This window comes from Hyla sarda, chromosome 4 (assembly GCF_029499605.1).
Source record: "Hyla sarda isolate aHylSar1 chromosome 4, aHylSar1.hap1, whole genome shotgun sequence".
In the NCBI taxonomy this organism is placed as follows: domain Eukaryota; kingdom Metazoa; phylum Chordata; class Amphibia; order Anura; family Hylidae; genus Hyla; species Hyla sarda.
The window spans coordinates 270529867-270543283 of record NC_079192.1 but is presented as its reverse complement, the minus strand read 5'-3'; the positions used below and the strand labels follow the sequence as shown (position 1 = coordinate 270543283).

Below are 13417 nucleotides of genomic sequence, written 5' to 3'. Positions count from 1 at the left end.
ACCCCACCTACTGCCTCAGAGACACTCAGTTTTAGCCCCAAAGCAATAGGAGGAACCGAAAATGTTATACAGAGTCCGGAGGGAGCCCAGTCAAAACAAACAAACCAACAAACTGACAGGCGACCGACCTTCAGGTAACAAACTAGAAACCAATGGGGTGGGAGCTGTGTCCCCCAATGGATCTTCCGAGAAAGAGATTTTACGGTAAGTGTAAAAAATCTCCTTTTCTCGTTCAGCTCCATTGGGGGACACAGGAACCGTGGGACGTACCAAAGCAGTCCCCGGGGCGGGAAAAACAAATCAACCCGGAATCAAGCGGACGGCAAAGCCACCGCTGCCTGCAAAACCTTACGCCCCAAACTGGCGTCGGCGGATCCAGAAGTGTGCACTTGGTAGAATTTGGTGAACGTGTGCACCGAAGACCAAGTGGCCTCCTTACACACCTGTAGAGCGGAAGCCCTGTTAAAGACCGCCCAAGAGGCCCCCACAGAGCGAGTGGAGTGAGCCGTAACCCGGCAGGGAGGATCGTTTCCCTTGGAACGATACGCTTCAGAAATGGCGGACCGGATCCACCTGGAGATGGTGGCCTTAGAAGCCGGTAAACTCTTGCGCCGGCCCTCCGGAAGGACAAACAGCGACTGCGACCGTCGGAAGGAAGAGGTGGCCGAAAGGTAAACTCGTAAGGCCCGGACCACATCCAGATTGTGGAGAGACCGCTTCCTAGGATGAGACGGAGCAGGGCAGAAGGAAGGAAGAACGATATCCTCGTTTAGATGAAAGGACAAGACCACCTTCGGTTGAAAAGAAGGAACTGGCCAAAGCCCCGCCTTGTCTTGATGAAGAATCAGGAAAGGAGGTTGACATGAGAGAGCTGCCAATTCCGACACCCGTCGGATCGAGGTCACAGCTACCAAAAAGGAGACCTTCCAAGAAAGGAAACGAAGAGAAATGTCGCAGATAGGCTCGAACGGAACGGACTGAAAGGCGCTCATGACCAAATTCAAGTCCCAAGGGGGAGTAGGAGACCCTGTAGGGAGGAATCTCATGAGCTACTCCCTGAAGGAAGGTGCGAACAGACGAGTCGGAAGCTAGAGTCCGCTGAAAAAGAATAGACCGCGCCGACACTTGACCCTTGAGAGAACTAAGAGCTAAACGCGTTTCAAGACCCGACTGCAGAAACGCCAGCAGGTTTGGCAGAAAAAAACGAACCGGAGAAAGAGAGCGGGCCTCACACCACCGAAAATAGGCCAGCCAAGTCCTATGGTAAATCCTAGCCGAGGACGGCTTACGCGCCCTGAGCATAGTGCGAATAACCCCAGATGAGAAACCGCGAGCCTCCAACACGGCGATTTCAACCGCCACGCCGTCAAACGCAGTGGCTGCGAATTGGGGTGGCAAAGAGGAACCTGAGGCGATCTGGCAGCCGAAAGGGAACGTCCGCCACGAGCCGAACCACGTCGGCATACCAAGAGCGGCAGGGCCAATCCGGAGCCACAAGGATGGCGGAGACGCCTTCCGCCTTGAGTTTCCTGAGGAAGTGACGGAAACAGGTACGGGAGAGTGAACCGAGACCAGGGAATGACGAGGGTGTTCGCGGCCAGAGCCAGAGGATCTCTGGACTTTGCCACAAAGGTTGGAACCTGCCGGTTTAAGCGGGACGCAAAGAGATACACGTCCGGGTCCTGGAATCCCCCAGGCAAATTGACTCGAACACCTCCGGGTGAAGGGACCACTCCCCGGGATCGGGAGAGGAGCGACTTAGAAAGTCCGCTTCCCTGTTGTCCACCCCCGGGATGTGGATTGCTGATATGGAGGGAACCATGCGCTCCGCCCAAATCAAGATCTTGGAAACCTCGGTCATGGCCGCGCTGCTGCGAGTGCCCCCTTGGCGGTTTACATACGCCACGGCCGTGGCGTTGTCCGACTGAATGCGAACTGGGTGACCCCGGAGAAGAGACTCAGTGCTGGAGACAAAGGAAGATTGCCCGGATCTCTAGGACATTGATAGGAAGCCTGGCTTCCTAAGGGGACCATCGGCCCAGGACCGTCCGGTCCAGGAGAACCCCCCCCCCCAACTGAGGAGGCTCGCGTCCATCGTCAATACCAGCCAGTTCAACGGTAGAAACGAGCGGCCGCTCAGAAGGAGAGGAGAGTGGAGCCACCAAAGAAGTGACTGGCGAGCCGAGGTGGGCATACTGATCCGGTGATCCAAGGACAGGGGGGGGATCCGTCCCAGAGGGACAGAATGGCCCACTGAAGCGGGCGGCAACAGAACTGTGCAAACGGAACCGCCGCCATGGCTGCCACCATTCTGCCCAGTACTGCCATGCAGGAACGAATGGACACTGGACGAGGGCGTCTCAAGTGACGAACACCGGACAGCAGAGCACTTCGCTTGTCCGGAGGAAGGAAAACTCGGGCGCTCCCGGTATCGTACCGGAGGCCCAGAAAAACTAGAGACCGGGAGGGAGAAAGATTGGATTTCTCCTTGTTGATCAGCCACCCGAAGCTGGTCAGGGTCAGCAGGGTGATGTGGAGACTCTCCTCGTTCTTGACCCGGGACAGGGCCTTGATAAGCAGGTTGTCCAAGTAAGGGAACATAGACACCCCCGGGACCTGAGAATGGCCATGACAGCTGCCAGGACCTTGGTAAAGACCCTGGGGGCTGTGGCCAGGCCGAAGGGCCGAGCCACAAATTGAAAGTAACCCTGCGGAACGGCAAATCGCAGAAAACGTTGATGAGGAGGAAAAAAATCGGGATGTGGAGATACGCATCCCGAATGTCCACTGAAGACAGGAATTCGCCTTGATCCATGGATGCAACAATCGACCATAGCGACTCCATTCGGAAGTGGCGAAGTCGAAGATGTCGATTGAGGAGTTTCAGGTCCAAAATCGGACGGACCGAGCCCTCCTTTTTGGGAACAATGAAGTGGTTTGAATCGAAACCCTTGAAACGGTCCTGAGATGGAACGGGCACAATGACACCGTGCTGCAGCAGAGTGGGAATGGCAGAGTGAAAACCTGCAGCGAGGGCGGGAGAACGAGAAGGCCGGGACCGAAAAACGATCCCGGTGAAGAGAAGCTAACTCGATTCGGTAACCGTCGGAGACGACGTCCCGAACCCAGGAATCCTGGACTTGTGCCAACCAGACATCCCGAAAGAGGAATAAGCGACTGCCCACCCGAGAGGAAGTCCCGGGTGGGGGTGCCCCTTCAGGCCGAGGTAGGCTTTCGAGTTCCCGATTTTGCGGAAAACCGGTTGGAACGGTTTGAAGGATGGGCCCTGCCTAGCTTGCAAGGAACCCGATTTGTCCTGGCGCCCAGGGCCGAGGGAGCGAAAGGACCGAAAGGAGGTAGTCTTGCGAAAACCCCCACAAGCCGCAGGGCGGCGCGCCTTGTTCTGGGGAAGTAACGAACTCTTACCGCCCGTAGCCTCAGAGATTACGTCGTCCAGCCTTTTCCCAAAAAGGCGGCCGCCAGTAAAGGCCATTTCAGTCAGGGATTTTTTGGAAGCCGAGTCGGCATTCCAAACTTTCAGCCACATAAAGCGGCGAATGGCGACTAAATTGCCAGCCGCGACGGCCGCACAGCGTGCTGACTCCAAGGAAACGTGGCATAAATATTCACCTGCCTTTGAGATTTGGAGAGCAACCTCAGCCAGATCATCAGGGGAGGCCCCGGACAACAGTCCTTGGCGGAGCTGTGAAGCCCACACTGATAAGGCCTTAGAGACCCAGGTTGATGAGAAGGCCGGGAGAAGGGAGGACCCCACTGCCTCAAAGGCGTACTTGGCCAAATTCTCAACCCGCTTGTCCGCGGGATCCTTGAAGGAAGCAGCTTCCGCCAACGGCAGGGTGGTGGATTTAGATTAACGGGAGACCGGGGGGTCCACCAATGGTGGAACGGTCCACTTAGAGATAAGATCCTGAGAAAACAGACACAGAGTCTTCAACCGTTTAGTGCCTTGGAAGCGCTTCTCCGGAAGCTTCCATGCGGTCTCCAGAAGATCGTCAAACTCCTTTTGAGGATGGAAGACCTTGGGAGAGCGATGAGTACGTGTAAAGGAAACTTCAGGAGCAGGGTCCGAAGTTCCAGGGTCCTGTAGATGGAAGGTGTCTCTGACAGCTGACACCAAGCTGTCCACCAAGTCAGACATGGATGACAGCTCATCCGAATCAGATTGCGGAGCCGAGTCTGAGTCCGCTAGCTCACCCGGAGACTGGGAATGGTTAGTGGAGGCTCCCGATCTAGGTGAACCGGATCTGGTAAGGTGGGCCGAGGAATGGGAACGGCCCCTAGGAGAGCGGCCGTGTGACCGAGGATGCTGCCTAGAAGCGGGGGACCTGGAGAGCAAGTGGCGCCTGTGCTCAGTAGAAGAGTCAGAATAAATGACCGTGGGGCGTTTGTGGGAGAGTCGACGTTCCGAAGACACCGAACTTGTCTCCCGAGGGAGACGCAAGGAGGACTGCTTTAAGGCCGTAGCCACCTCCCTGGAAACCTGCGCCAGGTATGAAATCGTCTGGGAGAGGGAAAGGGAAGACACCCAAACCGGGGCATGCTCTGAGGGTCTATCCTGGGTAGGGAGAGTAGGGCGTGAGGAAGAGCAGGCAGAACAAGTGGGTTCAGCCGAACCCCCCGAGAATTTAACCTTACACCCTGTATAAGCATAGTAAGTGACCGAAGCAGGGGCCGCCTGCCTGAAGGAAGGTTCAAAGCTGGGGGCGGACACTGCCAAAACACAGAGAAGTCAGCTACCCAGTGAAAGAAGAAAAAAGGAACAAGCTCACCCAGGTTCCTGTACTGACATCCCTGTAGCCTCTCAGGAGTGCAGGACAGCTGGCTAGATCAGGAAACCCGAGGTTGAAGCTGCCGCCGCAGACATGCAGCAGCAGAAGGCAGAATAGGAGACCCAGAGGAGCAGAATGCAGCAGCGTCTGTGAGGGAGCAGTGCTGGACGACCGCAATGCTGCCCGGAGGTAGGAGAAGCCGGCAGCGGTCTCCCTGCCGGAAGAGACAATCATGCCGCAGTAGCGGCCAGATGTTGGGACTAACTGTGGCACTGCCGCAGGCCCCCAAAACGTGCCCCCTCCCGCAACTGCCACAGGCCCCACAAACAAAGCCCCCTCCACACAAGATTAAATAAAGGAATAGTCTTACACATTAACCCCTGAAGGGCCCCAAGGTGGGGATGGGAAGGGGTGTACAGAGGGGAGAAGGGCATACTTACCCAACTGTGGAAGGTATACTGACCTCCCTAGAAGTCTTCTCCTCAGAAGTCTTCACCAGTCTAGGCCAACTGAATCATGCCATGCTTCAGTAAGCGGGGCGAGCAGAGGCAATAGGTGACCCGGACCAAAGGTACAACCTGGTGCTGGCCGGTGGCGAGGAAGGGTTAACGGACCATACTCTATGGACCTTGCTCTTCAGTCGCATGTGGGGGAATCAGACAGTGCCACGCTCCTGTCGCCCCTACCTAGAAAAATAAAAAAGGAGAAAAAAAATCTAAACTCTAACACTAGAAAATAATAAAATAGACCAGGTCTGGAGAAACCCAGACCTGTGCTGCCTCCTAGGACACTAAGCTAAAACTGAGTGTCTCTGAGGCAGTAGGTGGGGTATACCCTGCTGGGAGGAGCCGACTTCTTTTTTGCTATGCCTAGTGTCAGCCTCCTAGTGGCAGCAAGATATACCCACGGTTCCTGTGTCCCCCAATGGAGCTGAACGAGAAAGTTGCCCAGTTGCCCACAGCAACCAATTAGATTGCTTCTTTCATTTTGTAGAGGCCTTGTTAAAAATGAAAGAAGCGAGCTGATTGGTTGCTACGGGCAACTTTTCCTCTGGACAGGTTTTGATAAATCTCCTCCACTGGTTCTAATTCCTGAAAATAACAGTTAAAGGACAGGAAAGCGAGTGACAGCGTGCTCCACTTCTCGGTCGGCCAGCAGACCCAAACATTTTTCTGCACAAGTCTGCATAGACTTATACAGAGGAAAGATTGGATTTGACTGACAACCAGGAAGAGAGCGGGCGCTGCCCCAAACTTTCTCGGGTTATAACTATCGATCAAAACTTTTGACGTGTGGGCAACATGTCAAAAGATTTTTCTAATGACGGTAACCTTTTAAGTGAATGGGGTTTATATTACCACTTACAGCCTGTGACCAGGTGTGGCATTGTCTGACCATTTACATTACCTAAATGGTAATGGACATCAATATTTTGCATTTACCTGCAAAACTTCCAGCAGATGTGGTTAGTAAATCCACACTAACGGAACACTATCAAGCCTTGGATAAATATATATCTACCCTAGGATAAAAATAAAAAAGGAAATATTATAAGGGCAGATGGAACAGGCCAATCCGCCTTCTATGCTGTTTTTTATGTATTTATTTATCTTCTACTTTATTTTGGGGGGGGGAGGGGGGGGGGAGTGGTTGGGGTTGTTAAGCACTACTGCACATAGAGTAATGTATCCTAATGCCTTTAGAAAATCGACAGTGTCTTGCAATTCTAACATGGACCATCAGATAACATTTGTTGTACAATTATTATAGTCAACCTTATTACTTATTGTCATATACTGTTCTTTGCCGCACACAATAGAAAATTATTGTGTTGCATGAGACAGATGTCTGTGGCAGGTCATAAATAGCATTTGTGCTATTTTCCTATTATAAAGGCTTATAGTTCCGTGTTAGCCTGACTTTCCCGTCCATTGAACGCACACCAGGAAGCCTTGGAGACTAGTACAAACAGATAAAGTACGCAGGAACTCTCACTTCTCCCATTAATGGTGTCACACACTGTTCAAAGCTTATCTAAATGTCTCTGGAAAAAGCAGTGCAACATCTGCCTATTCCCATTAGCAGTGCAGACGTAATAGGCAATATCATTTTATTGATCCACCTAGTCAGAATCAGTCAGTGAGAAACACACAGTGGTTATGGAACATGGTGCGCTATGTCATAAGCTGTACTAATGCACTTCATTTCATATGGCTACACAAGTCACAACACAGACATTATATATATATATATATATATATATATATATATATATATATATATATATATATATATATATGTATATATATATATATATATATATATATATATATATACACACACACACACCCCTATACATACACACACGTGATGACAGCTGTGTGTCTATCCTGTAACCTGCATTCATGTCACAGTAAATATCCAACTTTCACTTTGTTGTGTGAATTGCTCATCCCTACATGTAATATGCGTTGTACCTGTATCGGGGAATGCCTGAATATAGCTAACGAACTGTGTCAGAGTTGTGTCTGGTATAGCAGTACAGTGCAGCATAGGTCACAAAAATCTTGTGGACATGTACGGCACTATTTTTTATAAAATAATTGCATGTTAGAACTTGAGGGTGTCGGGCAGTGAACTATGGAGACCAGTCATATTGTAGCTCTTATTTTCTACAACATAAAAAGTAGTGATCTGATTTGGTGACAATAGAAAATACAGCAGACTGTTTGTAGATCTTTTACACTAGCTTACAAGGTAAACTATAGGGCCATGATCTATACCAGTATTTCCCAACCAGGGTGCCTTCAGCTGTTGCAAAACTACAACTCCCAGCATGCCTGGACAGCCTTTGGATGCCCGGGCATGCTGAGTTGTAGTTTGCAACAGCTGGAGGCACCCTAATTGGGATACACTTGTCTATACACTTGAATACAATGTTAACAAACTGTCCCCGACTCTCCCTGACACTACCCCTGTGTTTCTTTTCATTCAAAACCCCCTCTTTCTACCTGATTTATTGTCTTCTTGGCTGCTCATTCAGCTGTCGTAGTGTGATGGAGGAAGGGGGCGTGGCCCACCATAGAGGCGGTGAACACAGCAGCCTGCAGCTCTGAATCTTCTCCTCTCTGTTTATAACTGCATGTGCAGAGAGAAGATCGGAGCTCAGATAGTTAAGTGAGTGAGGGCATGCAGTAAGGCATAGTCAGGAGTATGCCCTGCTGTGCTATGAGCACAGTGCTGGCTCCTGCCTGTCTGATTGACAGGCAGGGAGCAGTGCTGAGATTCTCTGTGTCTCGGCTGCAGTCTGAGATTTAAGACTCCAGCATGAGTCTGAAATCTATAAAAAGGGCTTGCGGCCAGGACTGGTAGGGAGACCCCTAGTGGTCATTTTTTGTGGAAAATGAAATAGAAAGAAGCATATTTTTTAATAAAATGCAAGTTATTGTGCATACATTAATCTATAATATATCAAAAAGTTTTTTTGATGAAAGGTACCCTTTAACCCCTTAACGATGCAGGACGTAAATGTACGTCCTGGTGCTGTGGTACTTACCGCACCAGTAAATTTACGTCCTGTACATGACCGCGAGCATCGGAGCGATGCTAGGGTCATGCGCAGCAGTTCCCAGCTGCTGATAGCAGCCAGGGAACCACTAGTAATGGCCGACATCCGCGATCGCACCGATGTCTGCCATTAACCCCTCAGGTGCTGTGATCAGATCGCCCGCAGCGCTTCCGCGGCGATCCAATAGTCTGTAATGGCGGACGGAGGTCCCCTCACCTGCCTCCGTCCGTCTCCTGACATCTTCGGCTCTGGTCTGAGATCGCGCAGACCAGAGCAGAAAATAACCGATAACACTGATCAGTGCTATGTCCTATGTATAGCACTGAACAGTATTAGCAATCAAATTATTGCTATAAATAGTCCCCTATGGGGACTATTAAAGTGTAAAAATAAAAAAAGTAAAAAATTAAAAGTATGAAAAATTTGAAAAATCCCCTCCCCCAATAAAAATGAAAATTGTCCCTTTTTCCTCATTTTACCCCAAAAAAGTGTAAACATTTTTTTAAACATATTTGGTATAGCTGCGTGCGTAAATATTGGAACTATTAAAATAGAACGTTAATTATCCCATAGGGTGACCGGCATGAATGTAAAAAAAAAGAGACCAAAACTGCTGCTTCTTTTTATAACATTTTAAAAATTATAAAAAAAAAAAATGTATTAAAAGTTTTATTTATATATATATATATATATATATATATATATATATATATATATATATACACACACAAGGGTTGGTGTGAGACAGCACCGGGGACCAACCTTCGTGCACGTGAAACACCCAGGCAGCCAGCCTGGTGTTAATGTGTGCAAAGTCCAGGAATCACAGCACCAATAGGTCTAGGATCTTCATAAGCTGGTTTCTTTATTCACCCCAAAAATACAACGTTTCGGCAACAATAGCCTTTATCAAGCATAGTTATATATATATATATATAGTTATAGGTTAGCAAAATAGAGAAATTTTAAACGCACTAATTTGGTTAAAAAGTTTCCGATTTTTTTTAAATGGTACAATAATAGAAAAGTAGGTAATCATGGGTACCATTTTAATCGTATTGACCCACAGAATAAAGAAAACATGGCTATTTTACCGTAAATGTGTACAGCATAAAAAACTTTCCGAAGTTTGCTAAATTGCGTTTTTCTTATCCATTTCCCCACACAAATAGTATTTTTATTGGTTGCGCCATAAATTTTATGGTAAAATGAGTGATTTCATTACAAAGGACAACTGGTCGCGCAAAAAACAAACCCTCATACTAGTCTCTGGATGAAAATATAAAAGTTATGATTTTTAGAAGGAGAGGAGGAAAAAACAAAACACTTAAAAATAAAATTGAGTCCTTAAGGCCCAAATGGGCTGAGTCCTTAAGGGGTTAAAGTGTACCTGTCATCAACAAAAACTTTTTCTATAATGTAGATAATACCATTACATGTATATTTGTAATATACATTGCAGTGCTGGGCAGTATACCGAAATTTTTGTCCTGCACGATATGAATTTTTCCCATACCGCAATACCGGTTGGGCCCCTTCCCCTCGGGAATGAATGAATTATCAGCCCAGCGCTGCGCTGTCCCCACATTGGGGAACTAATCATATGTGACCCGCGAGCGCTGTTCTGCTTCACCCCCCCCCCCCCCCCCCCCCCCCCCCCCCCCCCCCCCCCCCCCCCCCCCCCCCCCCCCCCCCCCCCCCCCCCCCCACTTAATTATCAGCCCATCGCTGCACTTTCCTCATCGGGGAACTAATCACATGACACCCCCACTTCAAGCCTGTGTGACAGGTTTAGTGTGGGTGATACTGCTGACAGATTTCCTTTAAAGAGTTAATAAGCTCAATTGGTAATACTTTAGAAGGAGTATTTCCACAGGATAGGGAATGCCAAGCTGATTGATTGTAAGGGTCCAACTGCTGAGTCCCCCACTGATCTTGAAGACAGGGACCAAACTGTCCCCAGAATGAATGGTGCACAGCTACCACTTAATTCCTCTTCTATGGGTTCGCTCAACAGTGCTCTGCAATGTACGGCACCCCCCTAGATAATGAACTGAAAATAAAATTCAGTTTTAGAAACTATCGATTTTTCCCATCCCCCAGCAGTACTAGCAGCCTCATCCATCAGCATCCAACTCACTATGCAAGTCTAAAAAATAATAAATCAGGGTGCCAGAACAAACAGACATGAGGCGTCTGACACAGGAAAGAACAGGAAATAGAGTTGACTACAATAAACAAATGACACCATTCTTTCTAAATATCACCATCAGCGCCACAGTATTAAATCAGCATCACAAATGGTTTCAGTACTTTTTCTCCCTTTTAAAAAAAAAAAAAAAAAACTCTGTCCTAGTTTTAGCTGCTTGATTTGAGTTGTTTCACTAAGCGGATAAAAGCAAAATCAGTGCAGAGATTCAAGCATTAAATCTAGTAAGATTTCAAGCTGATGTCAACCTTACTAGAATTATCTTATCAGAGTTTGTTTTATAAAATTATGTGTTTCAACAATTAAAAGGGGATCTGTCAGGTGTATTTGCGGCTAAGAGCTGCAGACACTGTTGGAAAGCTGTTAGGGAATACAAGCAAAGTGTATGTTTCCTGGAGCTGATGGTATAACTTTTAAATTTGCTTTTTTGTTGCTCAGCCAAGTATAAAGGAGGCAATGCCAAACAAAAGTGCCACAGCCTAGCCTGGCATACCTTCTCACTCTTGCCCACCTTCCAGACCCAACTTGAATGATGTAAAGAGCCCTGTATGTCAGGCCCAAGGCCTGATTATTAAAATCCTATATGTGTATTATAAATTATAACTGTGTGTGAGATATTATCCAAGACCTAGGGGTGGAGGTCATTCAGACTGTGGGTTTGTGTATTGCATTTTATTGGGGGGTCTGGCTGTTTGTTTACATCTCCTTTGAAGTCAAAGGCTTTTTTGAAGTCATGCACTCTGGTCCCATCATATAATCAAACAGATAAGGGGCCAGGAAGAGAGAAGACCCCCTGGTGGGATCAGAGGGGAGGGGGGAATGGAGTCTCCCTCCCAGGAAAGCAGATATGATATTTAAAACAATGCTAGACTCAAAGGTGAGTGTTCAATGCTGTGGAACAAGCTGACAAGACCATCCTAAGAACAACACTCACTGAAGGACTGCTATATCATCATGCTGTAAGAACTTCATCTTTTGTTTTCTGAACATGCCTTGCCAAAACTCTTTTATATATTATTGTACCTGTATTTTTATATATATATAGCACTGTGATACCTTTTATCAGATTAAATGTTTAATTAATCAGCTCTGGTCTTTGATCTCTAAATATATGAGCTCACCTTTCTGAAGGCAGCTCTGGTGGAAACACGTTTATCTAAGGGTTAATTTGGTGACTTGCTGGGTCTAGTAGTGGATACCCAGAGGTCTGGCGGTATTAACCCTTGCACCATCACACTCTCTCTAATGTCTTGGCTGGACCGATAGGGCGTGATCGTGACACTGTATATCAAGTCAAGGAGAGGCTGGAAAGTGAGGACAAGAGAGGTGGTGTGCCAGGCTTGAGCAGTCTGTGCCACCTCCCTGTCACTTAAATAAAAAGGTGGTTTTAGAGGCATGGCAACCACCATCATCTCCAGGAAAGGGTCAGTTTGGTTTGATATCCTAACAAACCAGTTGTCTACAGATTTATTAAAGCAGATATGCAAGGAGAGCTGATAGGTCCTTTTTAGGATATGAACTAAAAGGATAGAAACAGTTCAAGCTGTTTTCTACCTACTACAAATTCCAAAATAAAGATGTCTTTCATGGACTTTCTAACTCTCCTGAACCCACACAGGTTGTCAATAAGGAGATTCATTTAAATTCTATGCTGTAGCCTTACAGATCTGACAAGAATCAGACTACTACTGTAGAGTATTTATCAGTAAATTTCTACGGATGAAATCTTGCCAAGATGATGTGGTGTCTATGCGTGGTATTTACAATATAAACTCATGTGGTTACCAATGGCTAAGCTTTGACCTGGTCCTTCAATTCAAGTTTTTTTCTGGACTACCGAACTAAAGCTCACTAAAATTGGACTGAGCTGTAGTAAGATGTAATACAGGGCAAGCAACTGAAAAGTATGGAGCCGTGTCTGGGAAAATGCCAGGACAACATAACCACAGCCTCTTCAGTCAACTTATTGGCAAGTGTGTCAGGAGCTAAACCGCACCCCTAAACTGATATTGATGGCCGGTTTTCAGATAAGGCCAGCAATATTGTAGTCCTGGTAAAGTTTTAAGCCCACATAATTCTCAGAGGAAAAAATAAATAAATAATAAAAACTTCTTACCAGTGCAGACTTCCCAACACCACCTGACCCAAGGACAACCAGCTTGTATTCACGCATGGTGCAGGCTTGAATTTAACAACTCCACACCTAAAAAGAAGAAAAAACATTCTATAATGTTTCTATTACATAGATTCCACATAAACATAGCATATGACATATACATGCGTAAACCGATCTGCATTTCCTTGCAGGACACCCCTGCATGTCGAAGTAAGTAAACGTAATAATAAAATGTTCCTTATATAATCCTTAAATGCCCTCCAAGGATTCTTTTCAGTATGGGCACATTCAATTACACCACAGTCTATTTAGATACCCTCTTGAAGTGCTTGAAGAAAACCTAAAGGGCCAATATAAATAATATAAGTAGCTCATCTGTATCCTAAGGGCTTACAGCATTTCTAGAATAAACCTACAATTAGATTCTTCTTATGTTAGTTCATTTAACCACGCTCCAAATAATGAGCTTTATCACAGCTAAGAGCCAAACAAATCCATTATAACTGCTTGCTAAGAAGAAACGCATGAAGCATGACACAAGTACAGCAAGACACTAACATTGGAAACAATCTTTTGAGCATGGTGACACTAAATCATTGGACCGTCAAGTTTGGTAGACTTTGATCTAATATGTGTGGACAGCTGAATGCAGCTTTAGCCAATCATAACTCATCTCACACTGAACTGCTCTTGGCTGTGTGTAGCAGAGTGAGGGAGGAAGTTCTCCCCTGTAT

The 13417-nt window shown here is 47.0% G+C and overlaps 1 protein-coding gene across 1 annotated transcript in view; it reads right to left on the bottom strand.

The window, feature by feature from the left end:
• RAP1B (RAP1B, member of RAS oncogene family) overlaps nucleotides 1-13417 on the bottom strand; it is an 86214-nt gene that overhangs the window by 25484 nt on the left and 47313 nt on the right. Inside the window, exon 2 of the mRNA XM_056574191.1 lies at nucleotides 12684-12770. Coding sequence (XP_056430166.1) covers nucleotides 12684-12740 — 57 coding nt within the window. The 5' untranslated portion in view covers nucleotides 12741-12770. The remainder of the gene's footprint in view (nucleotides 1-12683; nucleotides 12771-13417) is intronic.